This window comes from Dromiciops gliroides, chromosome 2, assembly GCF_019393635.1.
Source record: "Dromiciops gliroides isolate mDroGli1 chromosome 2, mDroGli1.pri, whole genome shotgun sequence".
NCBI lineage: Eukaryota > Metazoa > Chordata > Mammalia > Microbiotheria > Microbiotheriidae > Dromiciops > Dromiciops gliroides.
This window is the reverse complement of record NC_057862.1, coordinates 79687244-79709917: the sequence shown is the minus strand read 5'-3', so window position 1 is coordinate 79709917 and position 22674 is coordinate 79687244. Positions and strand designations below refer to the sequence as shown.

The window sequence follows — 22674 nt, the reverse complement described above, 5'->3', positions numbered from 1 at the left end:
CTTTCAGATAACATAATAATTTAACTTAAGAAACCTTAGAGAATCAGTGAAGAATATAATCGAGACAATTAGTAATAATAATAGCTTCAGTTATGTAGTAAAATATAAAAGTAGCTCATCATTAATAACAAAATCTGTGAGGAAATAATAGAAAGGGAAGTGCCATTAAAATTATAAAATGAATAAAATATATGGATCAGTTTACCAAGGCACACTGATGACCTGTATTGAAACAATTACATTTTTTAGAGAAATAAAGAATGACTTAAATAACTGAAGGGATATTAATTGGTCATAGTAGCATTATGCCAATACAATAAAAATGATAACACTTGTTAATTGACAGGTAATGTGCCATATCAACCAATGACATTTTTTAAGGTAAACAACAAAGGTGGGACACACTTGACTAATGTTTTGTCAATATTTGGGGAGTGATAAGAGAGGAATATATGAAATCCTGTATTCCTAGTGAGAGACAGACAGACAGACAGACACAGACAGCCTTAGAGTTAGGAAGACTTGGGTTCTAGTACTCTCTGTGACATATGATTGCTATGGGATCCTTAGCAAATCACTTAACCTCTTAGTGCCAGAGTTACAGGGAAGTGACCAGTCAAGATTAATGGAGTAATGGCACAGAGAGTTTCTACCCTGGTAATTCCCAACACTAGTTGTCTCTAAAGTAGGGCATACATGTCCTGGGGGATCCACAAAGTAGTCCATTGGGTATGAGAAGAAAATATTAAAGTGTATTTCTATTTTTATCTCGAAATGAATCAAGCTTTACTAACACTCAATATGGATTGGAGACCATTTAATATGGTACCCTCACTTTTTCTACATTTCAGATATTTGTGTGTCTTATATAATACACTTTGTGTATTATTCATCATACATGACTCATGAGTGAGTATTTTCAACAGGAAGTGTTGACAGTGGCAATCTCCTTCATTAGCTTTCAGTGTATTGTGACTTACTGTAGTTGATATATGCACAATTAAGTAGACTTATCAATTATATTATCTAGTTTTATGTAAATTTACCTTTACAATAATGGGCAAATGCCTTAAGAACAGTCCAATACAGAAACAGAAGATTGAAGATAATACTAACAATAAAGCACAATTGAACAAGAAAATTACATAATTGATCATTCTTTTACTCCTAGAATAGGAGCTGAAGCTCTGTTAGCCACATTATAAGGTAAAAACCATGAAAATTTATCAGATTTGACAAACTAATCCAATCTTCAAGGAGGTTATTTGATATAGGTATTTATATTTACATGTTATAGTGGATATTTCTTTTTTGTTTTGGTTGGATTAAATGAATGTAAAGGTCCCTTTCAACTCTCAAATTCTATGATTCTGTGATTTATATCTACTACATTTTCCCAAATCTTTCTCCCATAAACCCAAGTGTATATTGTGCCTTGAGGTATTAGTTAATAACAGTATGAAACCATCACAGTTAGTAAGATGCTTAAAAATTAAACTTTTGGTGGATAGAGCACTGGCCCTAGAGTCAGGAGGACCTGAGTTCAAATACAGCCTCAGACACTTAACACTTAACACTAGCTGTGTGACTCTGGGCAAGTCACTTAACCCCAATTGCCTCACTTAAAAAAAATTAAAATTTTGATGCTGAAAATTATACAAGCATATCATCTATTTTTTAAAACCCTCTCATTTGTATACTTAGAAGGCATGGATACTAGCTTGTTTAAAAATCTAAATGACAAGTTACAGTCAGTTTTAAAGTCATTTGTTAAATTTATGATAATGGCACCACTTTCTGATAGAATATTTACTAGCCAGATTTCAACACAAATTTTTGCCTAATTGGTGGATTGAATTGAAAAATGAGTGTCATAAGCACAGTAAGCACCACCATTGCTTCATCCATTTGGAACCTTGTATTATTGTCAGTCATCTTTTTTTCAGTTTTGATAGCCATTAAAATCATGTATCCAAGCAAATCTGACTTAGAGTAAGACCTGTATTGCTATATCACAAAGTAACAAAACAAGTTTCTCCACCAGAAACTAGGCTGGACACTTGATGATTAATTTTTAGCCATGATGACCCATGAAACAATTTTTTAAAATTCAGGCAGAATAGAGGAAACAGTATAGCTGAGCTCCTCCAGATATATCTAGGAAGGAAAAAAACCAAAACAACAGACTGAATCCTGATGGGGACATACAAGAAAAACACCACAATAGGTTCTTTTTTCAGCCTAGGTCCTGTTAGGAAACAGACAGGTGAGTCAGTAGATACTGGAGACACGGTCTGTCCAGTAGTACACCCGTACAGACCTATACTGGGGCACTATAATTACAATGAGTGCTATCTGGCAGATTTTCATTAACTATCCAGTTCTGGCCCATAGATTCAGGATAGAATGTGGAAGAGGACCAGGGGTGGCATTGTGGTACAGAACTGCTCTGTGTCCTAGGGTGAGAGGAGGAAGTTCAGAAGCAAACAGTTTTGGTGTGGCTAAGACCCCAGGAGCAGCACACTTCTAGCTTCAAGGCTACAAGGCAGACTCAAGTAAATTTTACAATTCGTCAGTGAGTTGAAAGTGGTAGAGAACTTAAATAAGGCACACCTGAAGTCATCAGTTTTACTAAGAAAACAGGTGCATCAACTTGAGTGCTTTGCTCAAGGGGAATTCATTTACCATTAATAACTTTTTTAAAACCCTGGTTTTTTTTGGAATTGCAGCAAGGATAACTCCCCATGGTAGGAAGTCACAACCACATTTTCTGGGTGGGTACAATTATTGGCAGGTGTCTGAGTTCTTTAGGTTCATTTACACCTTTTCTTTTCATTGACATTTGGTGGTGAGCCAATCCTGTGCAGTTAGAAAGTGTTAATTGGCGCACAGTATGAGATAGCTTTTATCATCCTGTCCAATAATTTTTGTTCTTTTGACCTCAGTTACTCTTACACATTCTGTATTGTTGGATATACATTTAGAGTTCTTTTATTTGCAGGAAAGTTATTTGGGAAAGTTAAAAGAAAGGAGTGTTTATACTCTGCTTTGATAATTTTGAGGTCTGACCTCAAAATGGGAGTCAAGCCCTAATCTTCCCTGTAGCTTGTGAAAATTCCATATTTCTGTGGTGATCAGACATTAGACCAAGACAGACACTGAAAGCAGAAATAAAGTACTTGAAAACAGGCTTACATTGATCCTCAAAACAAAAACTTTAAATTCCATTTGTAAACAAATAAAATATCCTGTTTTCAAAGACAGTCCAACAAAAATTTAAGTAATTTCAGCTAAATCTTAATTTGATTACTCCTAAGTATAAAGACAGATAAAATCAGTTGTCATAGTTCTAATTAATGTTAGAGAAAGGTAGGAAAGTGTGATAAACCCCATTTCTCTGGTTTTTTTTTTCAAACATCTTTAATTATTTTCCCTCCTTACTCTCCCTCATTTTAGCAGATGGTTTTACTTAAATTTTATAAGTTTTTATTGGGCTCCAGTATACACATCAGTGTTGTGATAAAGACTCTGCAGAACAGGTCACCAAGACCTGTTCTTCCTGTGTAATATTTCTCAAACCCATCTCCTTACTATGACCAATATGGGCTCAGGTCCTCATGACTTTATACTTAGATTATTGCACTGGCCTCTTAAGTGGTTCCTCTGCTTTTTTTTTGTTTGTTTGTTTTGGTTTGGTTTTTTTTGCGGGGCAATGGGGGTTAAGTGACTTGCCCAGGGTCACATAGCTAGTAAGTGTCAAGTGTCTGAGGCCGGATTTGAACTCAGGTACTCCTGAATCCAGGGCCGGTGCTTTACCACTGCGCCATCTAGCTGTCCCGGTTCCTCTGCTTTTAATCTGTCCTCCACCTTTTCTCTATTTCCCCTTCAATTACCCCCTCCCAACTATATTCCCACTTAGTACACCAGACTAACAAATATTAGTGGTTAACGTTATTTACAAAAACAAAGTCCATACAAAAAAACAAAAACAGAAAAAGGAGGGAAAGACTTCGTATTTCCATGACTGAGGAGGGGGGGAAAGGAGATTTAGAATACTGCCTTGAGGTTTATAGGATGTGGGGGAGACAGCAGAGCTTCTGACCCCATACCCCCCATAGTCTGGTCTGTGGCAGTTTCTTCTGCCTACTTTTTCACTCTGCCAGTTCCACGTGTCTTCTCATAGCTCCCCATTCTCCAGGTTCATGAATCTTCAAGCTCTCTTGTTGGGAGCTGAGTTTATAGTCCATTCTATCTCCTGGTCTCAGTGAACTAACTTTTAAAAGTAATCCAGGGGCGGCTATGTGGCGCAGTGGATAGAGCACCGGCCCTGGAGTCAGGAGTACCTGAGTTCAAATCCAGCCTCACACACTTAACACTTAGTAGCTGTGTGATCCTGGGCAAGTCACTTAACCCCAATTGCCTCACTTAAAAAAAAAAAAGAGCTACTATAAAAGTAATCCAGAGTACCTGTCAGTGGGGAAGGACTGAACAAGTTATGGTATATGAATGTCATGGAATACTTTTGTGCTGTAAAATATGATGAAAGGGATGAAATGAACAGAAGTAGGAGAACAGTTTATACAATAACAACATCATAAAGACAATCAACTTAGAAAGACTTCAGAACTCTATCAAAACAATGACCAGCCACAATTCCAGAGGTCTCATAATAAATGGTCTTACTGACCTCCTGACAGAGTGATGGTGGACCCAGTGTGCAAACTGAGACAAATACTTTGTTGGACATGGCCAATGCAGAATTTGTTTTTGTTTTTTTTTTACCATGTATATTTATTACAAGGGTTGTGTTTTTCTTTGTTTTTCTTTTTCAATTGAATTGGGATTTGGTAAGAAGGAAAATGGATTTTCATTCATTTAAAAAAAAAGGTCACCTTAGAGTCACAGCCTACTATGAATACTTCATCCTATCTGTTGCACACTTTCTCTAATCCACACGGGTCTATTCAGACCTCAAAAAGGAATCATTTGGTGTCACTGCATCTTTTATAGTTAATTTAACACCTCATTGTACCTTCTTTGTGAATAAATCTTGAGTTTTCAAAGACCATTCCCTTATAGTATATAGACCTCTAAATATCTGACAGTTCTGCAAATATTAGACAAATCTATTGTCCACAACTGCTCAAATATAATATTGATACATAAAAAATTTAAGAACATTGTTTTAATAGATGTTGCTGTATTGAATACTTAATTCTTCTCACTAGCTGGAATTAAAAGTATACCTAGGATCATAGATTTATAGGTAGAAAGGACCTTAGAAGATACTGAGTTCAGCCTCCTCATTCTATACCTGAGGAGACTGAGGCTCAGAGAGGTTAAGTGACTTGTTCAAGTGTCACAGAGCTAATTCTCTCAGATGAGATTCAAACCTAGGGCTTACCTTAGATAAGCTTCTGTCTCCTTACTTTGCTTCATTTTCAAACAGCACTTGTTTAATCTTTGTTAGCATAGGGCATTAAACAGAAAAGAATAAATACCAGGATAGTGTCTTGTTTTCTATTTGAACTCCATCGAACAAAATAATGTTATAAGAAGTAACCTTTCTATGTGCTTTATATCCATTATTTCAAGTCTGTTATGTGAGTCAAAAACCCAGGATCTTAACTCCACCCACAATGAAGCATCATGGTAACACATTAGGTATTGTTACAGTAAAAACAATACTTCTCTTGAGGTTAGAAGACATGATTTTTAACATCAGTTCTTACACCTCCTAGAGGTAGCTGTGGATAGAGCCCTGGACTTGGAATTTGGAAAACCTGAGTTTCAATCTAGCTTTACAGACTTTAACTAGCTACACTTATCTTTTGAGGTTGTTTTTAGGATGAGATAATATTTGTAAAGTGCTTTGCAAATTTTAAAATGTTATATAAATGCTTAATAAAAAAACACTGGTGGGGGGGCAGCTAGGTGGCACAGTAGATAGAGTACTGGCCCTGGATACAGGAGGACCTGAGTTCAAATTCAGCCTCAGACACTTTACACACTTACTAGCTGTGTGACCCTGGGCAAGTCACTTAACCCCCACTGCCCCGCAAACAAACAAAAAACACTGGGGGGCAGCTAGGTGGCGCAGTGGATAGAGCACTGGCCCTGGAGTCAGGAGTACCTGAGTTCAAATCCAGCCTCAGACACTTGACACTTACTAGTTGTGTGACCCTAGGCAAGTCATTTAACCCTAATTGCCTCACAAAAAAAAAGTTTAAAAAAAGGTCACCTTAGAGTCACAGCCTACTATGAATACTTCATCCTATATGTTGCACATTTTCTAAGATCCACACTGGGGTCTATTCAGATTGTTCAGATTGGCATTTTCTCTTCAATTTATACTTAGTTGCTCTAAGGCACTGAGAGAGAGGCTGAATATCTTGCCTGGGATCGTACAAACAATATGCATCTGTAGCAGGACCCAGACCTTATTCTTTCTTGTTGCCTTTGCAAAATAAGGATAATAATATTTAGAGTACTTCAGTGTCTCAGGAAAATAAACTTAAAGAACATGTAAATGTGAGCTCACAAGCTGCATAGAGGTAATAACTGCAGGCATGGAAATGAATAAGTATTTGTGAAACCTACATGTGTGAATTGCCTGTAGTTTGACATCATGGGAAAACAGTGGAATCCATTGGAATGGCCCAAATAGTAAGAGGACTAGGCTGCCACAGAGTCACTGGAGTTTAGAGTTTTGAGAAGAATGTGGGATATATTGCTAGATCAATCTAGTGTTTTGTTCTGTTTTCACTAAATTTATTGAAGTTACATTTGGTGTGCAGTGGTTTCTATTAAAAATATGTAACTTTGATTTATGATTGTTTTCTATTCAAACTTGGTTTGCTTATAAAAATAATTCTAAAGCACTAAAGTGATCAAAAAAGCATTGTTTACACAATTATAACAATTTGCTATCTTTTATAGCCTTGGACACTTTTTTTGTTTATATAGGGCATCAAATTAGTCAAAGGCATGGAGGAGACACTTAATGGCTATCTGATTTTAAGTACTAAGTTATCACTAAGTGTTATGTTCTGAAGCCTATAACGTTTTTTAAACCATGCGGTTTTGTCCCTTTGTTTTCAATATCATTTAATTCGGAGAAATAAATCGTTTTTACTTGGATCCTAGGTTAACCATTAGTAGCACAAGATCATTTATGTTTACCTTTTATGGGCAAAACCCAATGTTTTCCATGACTATACGTGTTTTCCTTTTAAAGTTGATGCTCTTTGACCTGCCTAAGGTCTGGCACAGGTCATTTTGTTCTAAATCAGAAATAATGTAGGAAGGTTTCTTTTCAAGTAGTAAAATTATTTTAATTGACATATATAGAACCCTTTTTTAATAGAAAGGGTTTGGAGATGTGATTGTAATAACAGATGACAATAAAAAGAGTATGTTCAACAGGGATTTAAAGAAAGCAAAATCCATTTCCTTTCCTTAAGATAAACACAAAATTTAAAAATATCAAAATGTTTGTGATTTGCAGTCATGGTTACTGTAATTCCAGCATTTGCCATCTGTTCGTATCCAATCTACAAGTCAAAGACAGAGCCAGTACTGCAAAGAGATGATTACATGTCTATTTGGCTACCTCTATTTCTGAGATTGTTCATATGAACAATCATATGAAAAAAATGTACTTAAACATCTCCAGCTGTATTGTAGTGTGAAAGTATTTAGCTGTAGGAATACTCTAAAATCTTAATAAATTTTGTTGATGTCGACAAACTGGAAGGGCTATAGACCATACTTTTCATAGAGGAAGAAACCCTATCAGATTGGAAAATAGTGTGATGGCTCAATGTTTTTTAAATCGGGAGGGGGAATGTATCTTGCTGTGATATATGAGTGTATATACAGATTTCATATTATATTAACATGTGAGGTATTTAGAGACATTTTAAAAAATAATTGGGATCTTTGTAAATACTACACTAGGGGTTAAAGTTATAGAATAGGAAAATGAAGCAGAAGAGGCTTTTACATCTCCTTTTAAGTTTGAATTTATCTAATACTCTTTTGTCAATTTCCTACCAACCCACAAAGATTTGAAAGTAGTCTTTCTGCTTTTCCAATTTGGCCATTTTTCATATCCCCATAAAACCTATGAGAGCTTCCCACAAAATTTTTTTAAAATTTTCTCAGATGTATATAGTAAAGTACTACCTCAATTAAAATTTACAAAAATATAGTTATAGACTATTGTATGTAAAATTACTTCATGTCAAAAAGGAAAAAAACCTTTAAAAAATGAAAGTTATTCTACAAAATTACAGCTGTCATAGGCCCTGGAATTTTTTGAAATAGTCCTCATTTCAAGAAGAAAAATTTCAGTGAGGCATCACAGAAGTTCCTTGTGGAAATTCTCAAAAAGGTTATGTCTTTAAAAAAAAGTCACGTCTTTTTTCCTTTTATATTCTGTTATTTAAAAAATGAACCATCCATTGGATCTTTTTATTATTTGCATTCATATTATGTAAATGTACATCAACCATTACTATTATGATCTCAATATATTGTCTTTTTACCCCATAGCCTATCTTGAATACAAAATTTCTACTTTTTGAAAATTATTAACTTATTTTACTGGTTTCATTATTTGGGGGGGGAGCAATAAGGGTTAAGTGACATTCCCAGGGTCACACAGCTAGTGTCAAGTGTCTGAGACTGTATTTGAATTCAGGTCCTCCTGAATCCAGGGCCAGTGCTTTATCCACTGTGCCACCTAGCTGCCCCCTGGTTTCATGATTTTTAAAAATATCCTTCAAAGTGTTAGGCATTTAATAGATGCTATTTTAAAAAATTGATCAGATTTTACAAAAAGTCAGGTGATAAAAAATAACACAGATTGAATGGCTTCCTCAGAAACTCATCAGTTTTTGTTGAAAAGCAATTTGCAGCTCTGTATGAAAGCTAGTATTTCTAAACTAACCGTTAGTCTTTAGAAAAATAAAATGTTGTTGCTGGTTCAGCCTTATTGCATATGTTTGGTGTTGTACTATTAGAGAACTATAAAATTTTGTTGTTGATCAATGCAAGACTGTACAATAAAAAAATTATATTCTCCTTTTATAAATTTCAATTCAATGTGTTGCTTTTCTATTTGTATCCCTAACACTTAACATAATGTTTTGCACAAGATAAACATATACCTACATGTGCATTGTCATTAATTTATTCATTCATTATTTTTCTAGATAAAATGTTTATAATTTTCTCTTTTTCAAAGAGAATATTGCAGTATTCTATCTCCATTAAATCACTCTACTGTCTTCAATTGATAATAATAGCTATCAATTATATAGTACTTTAAGTTTTGCAAAACATTTTAGAAATATTATCACATTTTATCCTATAATAACCCCAGGAGTTGATGCTATTATTATCCCCATTTTACAAATAAGGCAACTGAGGCACAGAGTAGTTAAGTGGCTTGCTCAGGATAACACAACTAGTAAGTATCTGAGGGTATATTTGAATTTAGGTCTTCCTGATTCCAGATCCAGTGCTCTGTTACCAAGGATATTAACAAGCACTTTTCAAAGAGAACATCCAGTCTGTCAATACCCATATGAAAAAAATGCTCCAAATCACATTAGAATACAAACTAAAACAACTTTGAGCTTCACTTCACACTCATGAGATTGGCAAAAATGACAAAAATGACAAATGTGTAAAGGGCTATAGGAAAACAGATACCCTAATACAGTGTTGGTGGAGCTGTGAATTGTTCTAGTCATTCTAGAAAGTAATTTTAAAATATTCCCCCAAAGTCAGTACACTTATCTCCACTATGTCTATACCCCAAAGAGATCTAAGAAAGGGGGAAAGAACCTATATGTACATAAATACAGCAGCTCATTTTCTAGTGGCAAAGAACTGAAAACTAAAGGGGTGCCCATAATTTGGGGAATGGTTAAACAAATTATGGTATAGGAATGTAATGCAAGTAGTATTGTGTAGGAAGCAATGACAAGAAATGGTTTCAGAGAAACTGAGAGATTTGTATGAACATGTGCAGTGAAGTGAGTAGAAGCGGGAGAATACTTTTACACAATAACAGAATTGTAAAGACAAAAAAACTCTGATCAAAAACTCTGCTCAACACAATAACCAACTGCAATTCTAGAGGACTCATCTTGGAGTCTGTTACCCTCTTCCTGACAGAGAGGCGATGGATTCGAGATACAAAAAGAAGCCTACACTTTTGGGCTTGGTCAGTGAAAGAATTTATTTTACTTGACTCTGCATATTTGTAACATGTTTCGTTTTTCTTTTGTGCTTTTAAATCAAAGTGAAGAGAAAATAAATGTGTTAATTGAAAAATAAAGTACATTGGAAAAAAAATCACCAAATAGTTCCACGATGATGCCGTCAGAACAATTTTATGATAAGCTAGAGTTTATATCACAATTTTTCCCATAACACTACATGACCCCACTCCTACCCCACACATTTCTGACCCCATAACCTATTCAACTAGTTTGTCTCCAACTTTGCTTCTTTTTCATCCAGTGACTCCATCTGTACTTTGACCCAGATTGGTATGGATTATGTCTCCAATAGCCCCCTTTGGACTAGGATTTCACCTCCAGCCACCTCACATATACTTTTCCCTCTAGGCAAATCCATACTTTAAAAGGGACATTGAAAAACCTGAGTGTGCGGAGGAAGATTATCAGGATGGTAAGGATCTCATGTTTAAAATCACAAATCTCAGACAATATATAATCCCACCTCTACCTGAACAAAAATCCTCTTTACAAAATAGTCCAGAATTGGTCGCCCAGCCTTTTCTTGAAGAATCAAGTAAAAGGAAACCTGTTACCTCTTGAAGCAGCCAACTTCACTTTTAGGGAGCTCTAATTGTTTTTCTTTGCATCAAATTTATTTCTTTACAATTTCCCTCCACAAGGATTCTGCCCTTCTCAAATTCTTCCAAATTTTCTCTCCCTAAATTCACTTTCTGGCATTCTTGACAATTCCAAAATCTCTAACAAGATGGAGGGTTAGAGGTGTTTATATTGACAGAAAATTACCTACTCCCCTTATCTGTACATAACCTTCAATCAAACAGAGAGCCACCCTTAGCCAGCTCCATCCAGCTGGCTATGAAGGCTTATCTTTTCTTGTTCAGTATTTCTACTCTCCTCCTCACTCAGGAGCAGTCCTGCTGTTCATAGAGGTAAACTTGCCTGAAGTATTCTTTTGCTTATCAAACCTCTCTCTGTGTGTCTCTCTGTCTGTCTCTCTTGCAGGGCAGTGAGGGTTAAGTGACTTGCCCAGGGTCACACAGCTAGTAAGTGTTTGAGGCTGGATTTGACCTCAGGTCCTCTTGAATCCAGGGCCAGTGCTTTATCCACTGCACCACCTAGCTGCCCCAAACCACTTTCTCTTAGTACCACTTTTTAAAATTCTTTCTACCCAGAAGAAGAAAATCACAAGTTTTTAATTTACATTGTTATTATGCTTGGGAAGGTCTTAAAAATCAATAATATTTTCCTTCCAATTGTGAATGACTTAACTGCTCTCAGCAATGCAGTGATCCAAGACAATCCCAAGGAACTAATGAGGAAACTTATTATCCACTCCCATAGAAAGAACTGATAAAAAGAACACTTGTGGATTGTACACATATAACCTGGATGCAATCTTGTGGAGGGGGGAGGAAAGGGAGGGAGAAAAATTTGGAACTCTAAATTTTATGAAAATGAATGTTGAAAACTACCCTTACATGTAACTGGAAAAAATAAAATAAATGTTTGTTGCTAAAATATATATATATTTTTTCCTTCTCTGTCTGTCTCTACCTCTCTCTTGCTCTTTCTCACTCTTGCTGTCTCTTGATCTCCCTCTCTTGCTCACTCTCTCGCTCCCTCTCCCTCTCCCTCTTCCTCTCTTTCTCTTTCTCTTCCTCTCCTCTCATCCTGAGCCCCGGTGAAGATAGAATCCAAATGGTTCAGACTCAGGATCCACATCTCTGTTTTTCCATTTTCATCTATATGCTTTGTTTTTCCCACCCCGTTTCTCTGGCTTCTTCATAATCATAAAGCACATAGAATAGAAGCTCAAACCTTTAGCTTGCAATAGTACTAATTAAAAGAAAATAAAAATAGACTTTAAAGAATAGGAAAACTTTGGTTTTAACTTTTGGTTTTGAAGAGAGGGAGAAGTGAAGCAGAAGCTTCACCCTTTGCATGGGTTCAGTGTTGGGGGAAGGCAGGTCAGACTCATTGAGCATTCCTGGCCCCTGGCTTTTCCATCTGGCTATGATGTATATAATATAATGTAGCTCAGGCTGTTCTTCATCTCTGATCTGTCTCTCTAGCCTCTATTCCACTTCTTTTGAAAATAATAAATATTAGGACTAAAGAGCAAGAATGATTAATACATTGTTCCAGGTAATCATAGGCACCATTCACAGAAAATATGCATTAATAATGAATGCAGTAGGACAGCTAGGTGGCGCAGTGGATAGAGCACCGGCCCTGGAGTCAGGAGGACCTGAGTTCAAATCTGGCCTCAGACACTTAACACTTACTAGCTGTGTGACCCTGGGCAAGTCACTTAACCCCAATTGCCTCACTAAAATAAAAAAAAAATGAATGCAGTAGATACAGCACAGTGTAAGAGATCACTTGACAGACTTCTTCAGTAACTACAGATTTAAATTATATGCAAAGTATAATAATACACTTGTCTCAACAGTGTGTGCACAGTCACAGGACAAAAGCAGATGTGCAAAACACTAAAGCAATAGTAAAATAATATCAGCAGACAAAAAAACTTTATGTAGAAATAGCAACAAATGTGCAAATAGACCACAGAATTATTCATGTTTGGTAGATTACAGAAGCCAAAGTGTTTTCATGACATCCAACAGCAAATAAGCAAGAGCCAAAAATAATAAAACAGCAAAAATATCTAATAATTCAGTGAACATAGGCAATTACATTTGAAGCATATAGCATATGAGTAAACATTAGAATTATCTTCTGACTATGTTATAATTTTTTTCCAGTTCCCCCTAGAATATCACAGATTAGTCTGGTCACTGTTCAAATGAACCTACCTCTTCTGTGACCTGCTGACCTGTCTGCCTCTATCCCTGAGCTAGTTGGTGGGATGGGTTATTCATATTTCTCATCAAAACTATAGCCCTGCCTTCTTAAACCTGAATTTATAAGTAGGAAACTCTGTAACTTTAGTTCCAGGCTGAGGTGTTTCCAGGTGTGGAGATTGCATCTCGGGTGAATCTTTGCCCATTGTTTGAACTGGTTGTTGGAATATAGTACACTGTCTTCTTCTTCTTCTTCTTCTTCTTCTTCTTCTTCTTCTTCTTCTTCTTCTTCTTCTTCTTCTTCTTTTTTTGCTTGTTTTTTTTTGGGGGGGGTGGTAATTGGGGTTAAGTGACTTGCCTAAGGTCACACAGCTAGTAAGTTTCAAGTGTCTGAGGCCGGATTTGAACTCAGGTCCTCCTGACTCCTGGGGTGGTGCTCTATCCACTGCGCCACCTAGCTGCCCCCATACACTGTCTTCTTCACTGAAGATATCTGTTTCAGAGCTATTATCTAGGTCGGGTAGTCTTTCTATCTCAGGCAGTTCTTTCCTTCCTTCTTTTCGAGTCTGCTAAAGTAGATAAATGTCTATCAGTTTCTGAGACCTGCTCATTAGGGAATCTGACCAACTCCACCTATAGGCAGTAAGTAGTTTTAGTAGGATTGTTCTTGCAGGATTTCCATCGTCTCTCTGGAGCTATTTTATTAACAAGCAAGTTATCCATACTCTCTACAACTAGCTATGGAGTAGCTTTTAATTGATCTACCTACCTTGTGTATTGAGGTAGGAAGCTTTTTCTACCTTCTGTCTCTGCTAAAAAATATACTGATAATTAAATAGTTAAACTTAGATCTTACCCAGACATAAGTGGGAATAGTATTGTAATGATTGGAATGACGCCACCTACTGGAGACTTGCTGTGGGAAAGCTCCACCATGAGGAAAATGCCTCAGAGGCATTGTGGCTTTTCCTTGGCGTCAGGAAATGACATTTGCTCATGGGTGCTGTCTATCAAGGCTACCAGCCAATCAACTTGAGGAGCCTCCTATGGTCTGGGAGGAGACAGGAAGGAGGAAAGGGAGCCTGCGCAGAGAGCGCTGGGGCTTTTTGGCTTCCTGACTTGATGGTGGCGGCGGCAGAGGACTTCACAGGAAATTTGAGGAAAGATAGGAATGCCAGGCTGTTAGAATTCTGTTCTCAATCTTTTTCTTTCTATTTTCCAATAAACCCTTAAAAACCTAAACTCGTTTTATCAGTGATTTTTAGTCAGTTTCCCCCAAAACTGGGGGAACAGATTAGAATCCACATTTAGAATCTTAAATTACACAGTATAAAGTATAAACAGTATAAAGTATTGTCCCTAGTGCCATTATTCATGTTCTAGAAAAACAATAAGTTGTCTTTTTTTTTTTTTTGTCTTAGTGTCCCTAGCATGGTCATCGGTATGTAGTTGAAAAATATAGGTGTGGGTTGCCTTGAGGGTCATGGGTCATAAGGTATAGTTCTAGGCTTTTTGACACCAGGCAAAGCTAGCAGTCTTAAGCAGAATGCTTCCAGTCTTTTGCCTTTATCTGAATGGATCCTACCAAGAAGTCCATACACTGAGAAGTAAATCCCATAATACTTTAGCAACTGTGAAAGCTTTCTGGTTCTGGTTGTATATGTCTGTGCCTACTTGTGAAACGGTTAGTCACCACTAATAAATAGCTTATGTTCTTATCATTACTTTTCAGAGATGTGAAATCAATGAAGATAAGTTCCAAAAGTTTTCTAGCGGTTATATACTTCATACACAGCACAAATTGGTACTAATTTTCTTCATACTTGTTATTGACATCTTGGACCAGTAAAATCTATTTCTTACTAGCTCTTGGATTCTTTCTTGACCTGTGTGTGTGTGTGTGTGTGTGTGTGTGTGTGTGTGTGTGTATACACATATATACATATATATAAAGTTATCATATATATCAAGCTTTTAGAGCCACAGAACAATATGAGTAGTGTACCAACTGCTCCTCCATACTATGTTTGAAATCAGTGACAATCTGCTATAATACTGTGTTACTCAACTCCAATTTCTGCTATCTTCTTAACAGGAAAAGGCCCTCAAGGGACTGACACTTGAATCTTTTAGCATCACTACTTCTCTTCTTGATTTGTATGTTTCTTAGGTTTGTTTTTTGAGTTGATTTTTATTATTTATTGATCTTAACCTTATTTCATTGATTCTGTTATTTGCCACTTCCATTGAATTTTTAGATCTTGGATATAGTTTTGTAATTTCCCTAATTTTTGTTTCAATCTGTTCTTGTATTTTTGTTTATTGTTTTAAATTATTCAATCAACCAGCAAGCATTTATTAAGGGCTTTCTATGTGCTCAGCATTGTGTTAAGTACTGTTGATAAAAAGGAAGGCAAAAACTCAGTCCCTGTCTTCAAGGAACCCACATTCTAATGAAGAAAGCATCCTCACAATTGTGTGCGTACCAGATATAGAGTAGATGGAAAAAGGTCTTAAAGGATAGGGACTAATAGTGGGGGGAACAGAAGGTGGAATTTGATCCAAGTTTTGAAGGAAACTAGGAAAGCCAGGAGGCAGAGTTAGGAAAGAATGCATTCCAAGCATGAGAGACATTCAGTCTCCCATGCTCATTATATTATATAATCATCATTCATTGTAATTTCATAATTTCATATAATTCACTGTAATTTCATTATATTCCATTTCAATTTGTTGGTTTTTTAATCATTGTGATCATTATGTATGTTATTTTCCCTCATTCTGTTTACTTTGTTTTGCATTTGTTAAAATGGCATCATATCCTTTTCTTATACCATACTAATACTCCATTATATTCATATCACACGATTTATTTAATTATTCTCTATTTGATGGGTGGGTAGGTACTTTACTTCCAGTTCTTTGCTATGCTAAAATATGTGCTGCTATAAATGTTTTGGTCTTCCCAGCCATATTTATACCATGCTGCCCCCACTGTGGCCATCATCCTTCTCTCTCTTCTTCTCTTCCTCCCCACACTGGAACCTTGGAACCTACCCCTTGGATGCTGGGTTCTGATAACCTTATCTTGTTTGGAACCAGGCTTCCATAGCACTTGTGGTAATTTCCATGCCACCCTAGTCCTTCTAGGTAATTTTTCATACTTATTGTCTTCCCCATTTTGAATGGTAGCTCCTTGAGGGCTGGTTGTCTCATTCACTTATATTTGTATCCCCAGTGCTTAGCCCATTGCTAACATATAGTATATACTTAATAAATGCTTGCTCTATCATAATTATTCATAACTATCATGACTCTCTATATGAATATGGGACCTTTTAAAAAAATATTGATCAAGTTGTGCTATATACTTGGCAACACCTCAAAATATGGACGTTTTAATGTCTTTCTGAGAATCATTACAAATTTCTTTCCAGAATACTTGAACCAGTTGAACCATACATTCAACAATGTATTGGTATGTCTTTCCACAACCACTTCCACATTTTATTCCCCCTTTTGTCATCTTTGCTCATTTTCTGGGAGTGCAGGGAGCCTCAAAATTGTTTAGATTTTCGTTTCACTTATTATTAGTGACTTAGAATCATCTTTTATATAGTTGGTAATAATTGGCAATTTATTTGAGTACTATTTGTTCATATCCTTTGTCCATTCAGAAATACTATCCCTGTCCTTTATTTGTATCACTCAGAACTGGACAAAATACCTCAACTGTGGTCTGCTAGGGCAAAGTATAGAAACATTATTCTCGGTACAGTCCAAAGATTGCATTAGCTTTTTTGGCTGCCAAATAAAGTTGCTGAATAACATTGAGCTTACAGTTCACCAAAATCTGTATGTTTTCCCAAACTATCTAATCATGATTTCTCAAGGTTTTACTTGTGAAGTTTATTTTTCAAGCCCAGGTGTAAGACTTATTCCTATTAAATTTAATCTAGTTAGATTCAACCTGCTCTTTTAGCCTTCTCAAATCTTGTTGGATTCTGTCCCTATCAACAGTTACGTCACCTATCCTTTCCAGCTTTGTGGCACCCTCAACTTTGATAAGCATGCCTTCATACAAGTCATTGATAAAAATATTAGGTCCCACAGTCCCAAGGCCAGATTCCTTCGACTTTTTGCACTGGAGATCTCCTACCAAATTGATATGGAACTATTAATTACTGCAATTCAGCCATTCAACCAATTCCAAATCTGTCTAATCATATTATCATCTCTCTTCATTTTTCCATCCTTTGCATAAGAATAGCATGTTAAGTTTTATCAAATGTTTTTGCTGAAGTCTAGGTAATTTATATCTACAGCAAAATCCAGGGGCTTATCAATAAAAGAAACACAAGGATAGCAATTATAAAAACCATTGTAGTATAGATGAAGGAAGATAGACATTAGGATGATCTCCATTTGAGATATGTTTTCTATAACATACATTCAGATTCAGCGAGAAACTCTTATCTTGTAACCAAAGTCATCTCCAACCCCCCCCCCCCAATATGAGTGTTTATTTTATGAATGTCCCAGCTAGAGAAAAACACAGCTTATTTCTGGTTTTAATAAGGACCAGCAGAGGCAGAGGTGGGAATGAGAAGGCACTGGGCTTTGTTTAGATGAGGTTCTATGGTCTTAAAAGCTGTTATGTCAACACAGGGCCCTCATGGATACTCAGGGACTTCATTTCTGGGAAGGTATTTATGAAGCAAAAGAAGAGAGAAAGGATAATAAGGATGGGACTCTCTTAGAATCACTTTGCCCAGAAAGCTGCCCTTTTATACTGGGACAGACAGCTATCTTGTCCTATTAATGGTTTGTGTCTAGAGTTCCATCTAAATATTTTTGATTCTCTGTGTTTGAACAGTACCCGGAAATAGCTGCTTCAGGAGAGAGAGAAAGTGGTATTGTCTATACTGACTAACTTGAGAGGGAAAATTATGAAATAACGTTAATTGTCAAGCTTCATGAAAATAAAAAAAATGTCACTTTTGAAAATAATTATATTAGTGTCAATACCTAGCTACATAGGTAAAATCCACCTTCCACAAACATATGAAAGTGAAGTTAGTGTATTTACATTCTTAAAAGATAGATAAATAGAGGCAGATAACCTAGTACAGTGAATAATCTTAGTAAAATGAACACACAGTTGTAGTCATTGGTTTCTTAAAAATCACCTGTACTTTCATAAGTTTCATCATCCATCAGGTTAATGGTCTGAATAGTTTTGTTGCTTCTTCTAGAAAGGGAGAGACAAAAGTTCTATAGATAGTGATGGTGCCATTTAAGAATCTGAGAGGGGCACCTGGGTGGTGCAATGAATAAAGTACTCAATCCTGGATTCAGGAGGACCTGAGTTCAAATCCAGCCTCAGACACTTGATACTTACTTGCTGTGTGACCCTGGGCAAGTCACTTAACCCTCATTGTCCCACCAAAAAAATAAAAAGAATATGAGACCAAGCAAAAATTCAGAAATCTGCCCATGTACATGTACACCTTTCTTTTTCTGGGTCATTCTTCAAAGTACTATGAGGGCTGCTTACATTTAGTTCACTAACAAAAAGTCCCAAACTTGTCTTGATTGAACCAAAAAGTTGGATAGAGAAAGGAAACTATGTTTTCAATTAAAGTTTAGAAGATAAGTTCTGAGTATATATGGTCTTTCTAGTTGTTTACCTAGATAAAAGAGCTGATGCCAAAAAAGAAGAACTATCAGTTAGCTATGTATACTTCCCCCCACCCCAAAAAAAAAAAAAGCTAAGTATATCAGCTGCTCTGGGTTTATTCTTCTAACTCCCACTCACAGTGTTAGGCTGAGTCCCCAGAGGGCAACTGACCTCTGCTTCCCTCAATGTGGTAGGAGTAACTCTGAAGGGCTATGGCTTTTCTAGTACTATTGTTCATGAATCTCAACTAGTGTACTTCCCATGTATTATCCAGTTTATCAATTAGCCATCCTAAATTAATTAGCTTTTATTCAAAGGCATTTACTAAGATGGTATAGAAAATATTCAAGTACAAATAATACACACCCCCATATGAGGAGTGAACTCTCCCCTCTATACCCCCACTCAGTCTCTGAAGAGAGGGAATTCCAACTTAACATGGTTACTTCAAAATATCCTCCTAAAAATCTCAGACGTTGTTCCACACATACATAAAGAGGACAAAGGAAAAGGTGCTCTAGTTTAAGGAGTGTGTGTAGTGAAGTAGTAACTCACAGCATGTGGTTGGGTACAAATTTCTCTCTTTTGAATCCCTCGTGAATCTCCCCTGAAGTGTGTTTCCTTGTTGTCGAGTCTGAAGTGTAATCAATTTTTTCTTGGTAACAGTGTAGGTAATGCTGTCAGCCACAGCTATTCTGGACACACTCTTGCTGACACCAATGGGAAATGCAAACCTTCCAGCCTTTTGAAGCTTTTAAAGTCTTCCTGTGGTCAGATAGGGGTGGGGGAGATACCACCCAGGTAATTCCTTCCCAAAGGCTTGGCTGGAATTGCTCTACTATTTTCCTTTGTCTTTTATCCAAGACTGATTTAACTTATCCCAATATATTTGCTCTATAGGTCAACTCATTTCATCAAAATGGCAAGATGAATTTTATTCCTCCCAAAGTTATTAAGTATTTTATCCCCATCTAGCTTATTATGCCTTTGATTGATTTGATAGAAATGTCTAAGAATTGTTCACACCAATGATTGATTCTATAACTCAGTCAAGGAGGCATACTCACTTGATAAAGGTATCAGGATATAGAACATCTTGTTAGTTAATTAGGATAGCAGTGATTGATTTGAGAACTCAGGGCCTTCCATGTTCAGTAGGATTGAGGTATTTCCCCAACCTTCTACGTAAATAGCAATCTATAGCCAGATGATATTCTATAAAGGCATTGGGATGAGTTTGGTGCCCCTCCAACCCTCCAATCAGAGAGGAGAAGGAGCTGAGGGAGGTAAAGTCAGTTAAGGCTTGAGTGAGCAGCGTAGTGGTCAGTGCAGAAGAGATGAACTTATCCTGAGAGGGCCATCTTGTTTGGTGGAGTTGAAACCAGGTAGGGCAACAGATGTACATATTGGAAATCCTCTGTATTCAAGGGACTTATGTTCTAAAGGTCTGCCTGAGTAGGGAAATTTGATACCCATAATGCAGATGGAGCCAGGGGGAAGGAGTCTTATGAGAGAATATTGACTAAGGTTTCCTCCTCCAGAAGGTTGGTTGTACAGCTGTCTTCTAAGCGAGAGAGAACATGGGCTGGTACAGTGTTATCATGAGAATGTCCGATGGAAAATGTGAAAAATCTCCTGTATTTACGTATATACATCCCTCTAGCCATCTTCCATTTGTATGCCATCATTATCCTCCTCTCTTTCATCCTCCCCTGCATGCTCGTGATTGCTCGTGCTCTCTCTCTCTCTCTCTCTCTCTCTCTCTCTCTCTCTCTCTCTCTCTCTCACACACACACACACACACACACACACACACACACACACACTTCCCATTTCCACTGAAAATTTAGAAAGGGTAATGAGAAAACCTAGAAGAAAATAATGCACAAAACTTCTTTGCAAAATATGACAGTAGACTCTGAGGAACAGTGACCTAAACAAAGCTATCTCTGAATATAAGAAGAGATGGTATCATGGGCCCAAAGTTATATGATCGGCTATCAAGGATAGCTATCTAATAATGGGATTATTAATTCGTGGAAAAAAGACCTATTTAAGAAAGTCAGGGTTGAACAGAGAACTTTTGCCAAAAAAAAAAAAAAGGCAAAATGTCAAATAACCTTCTCTGTTTTGCTTTGTTTTAGAACGTCAACCATGTACCTCCATGGCCAGTTCAATCAGCCTCCCTTCAAATGTAGCTGGACCAAGTAATGAACTCATAGAACTGCAACACCTCATTCAGTTCCCAGAGGAAGTTGCTTGTATTCTGACTGAACAAGAGCAGAGTATCTACCGACAAGTGTTGCCAGTTGACTACCTTTGCTTCTTAACCAGGGACTTGGGAAATGCTGAATGCCAGAGTAAGCTTCCATGCCTCAAGGCTACAGTGTCTGCATCTATTCTTACCTCCCAGAACAGTGAGCACAATGCTCTGGAAGATCTTGTAACAAGATTTAATGAGGTAAGACATTCCCAGTCAACATTTTTGTGATCGGTTATCTCTGTCTCATTGCTGATGTTTGGTTTGAGATATCTTTTATTGATTCCTCTCCAGTTCTATTTTACTCACTTCCAAGACATCAACATACTGCATTTTGACCCCTGACCCAATCCTCATCCCCACCCTGACTCATCCACTTCTGATGTGAATAAATCATTTGGTTGAACATTCCCTCAAAACTTTTTTCTCTTTGTGCTACACTTTAAATTTCATGCTTTCCCCATCAGAGCTTATCAGAAGACTTTCCCTCTTTGTGTACGAGTACTAAAAAGCAATGCGAAGCATAACATAATAATGAAGGGAACTGTCACCTAGTTCTTGGGTTCATTTACCAAAATTTCAGCTCATGACTAAAGGCCAAGGGATCCCAGGCCAAATCTGTTGAAGCAACCTGCCCTAGGGGCAAAGGAGGAATGAATACAAGATACTAGAAGTCTATACAGCAAAAGACAAGGGGGGGGGGGGAAGAAACTCAAGTGAGAGTGGCAGTATTGATGGTAGGGTTAATGATAAATTTTCTTCTTGTTCTACCCTCCTCATTTTCTCATTTTCCATTTATTTTCATGTATTTAATTTCACTTTGGTATAAATATTATAAAAAAGAAATTTTATCTATTTATGTTTGCATATCATTGTATATAGCAATCTAGGATTTTAATTTTATAATAAATTCTCAACTAGAGTGTTCAGAGAATGAAGCATTCTAGTTAATTTGGTTTTGGAGGTAAATGGGTGTCAACCAGAAAAACATTTGTCTTCAAAATTTGTTTACTAAAAATCCTTCTAATCTACATTATTCTTCTGCCCTGTATTAACAACTACAATCTACTGAATATGATTTAATGTTTCTTTGATCATTATACATCTTGTGGTATCTATAGACACTAATAGAAACTGCTTTTACCAGTTTGTGATATTTTCTTGTGATTTACCTCTTGAGAAAAATCAAATGCACAATAAAAGTTTATATTAAGTATTTTTAGTAGTTGGTTACAGTTAATTAAGGCAGCTGGGTAGCACAGTGGATAGAGTACCAGGACTAGAGTTAGGAAGACTGTTCTTCCTGAGTTCAAATCTGACCTCAGACACTTATAAGCTGTGTGACCCTGGGCAAGTCACTTAACCCTGTTTGCCTCAGTTTCCTCATCTGTGAAATGAGCTGAAGAAGGGAATGGCAAAGCATTCTAGTATCTCTGCCAAGAAAACCCTAAATGGGCCCATGAAGAGTTGAACACAACTGAAAAAAACAACAAAAATTTTAACAACCAGCCTATGTTTGTGCACTTGATCTCTCAGTAAGTTCTTGTGGGACTGAGGGGTCCTTGGTAAGTGAGTAAAAGTACATAGTAGAGATTTCAAACTTTGGTAACTAAGGGGATGAGGAAGTTCAGAAGAGGGCAAGGTTTGGGGGAA

General features: G+C 36.7%; 1 protein-coding gene across 1 annotated transcript in view; it reads left to right on the top strand.

Moving 5' to 3' along the window:
* The window catches only part of PLCE1 (phospholipase C epsilon 1), a 336517-nt gene that overhangs the window by 161220 nt on the left and 152623 nt on the right, over positions 1-22674 (top strand). Inside the window, exon 4 of the mRNA XM_043983896.1 lies at positions 20906-21222. Coding sequence (XP_043839831.1) covers positions 20906-21222 — 317 coding nt within the window. The remainder of the gene's footprint in view (positions 1-20905; positions 21223-22674) is intronic.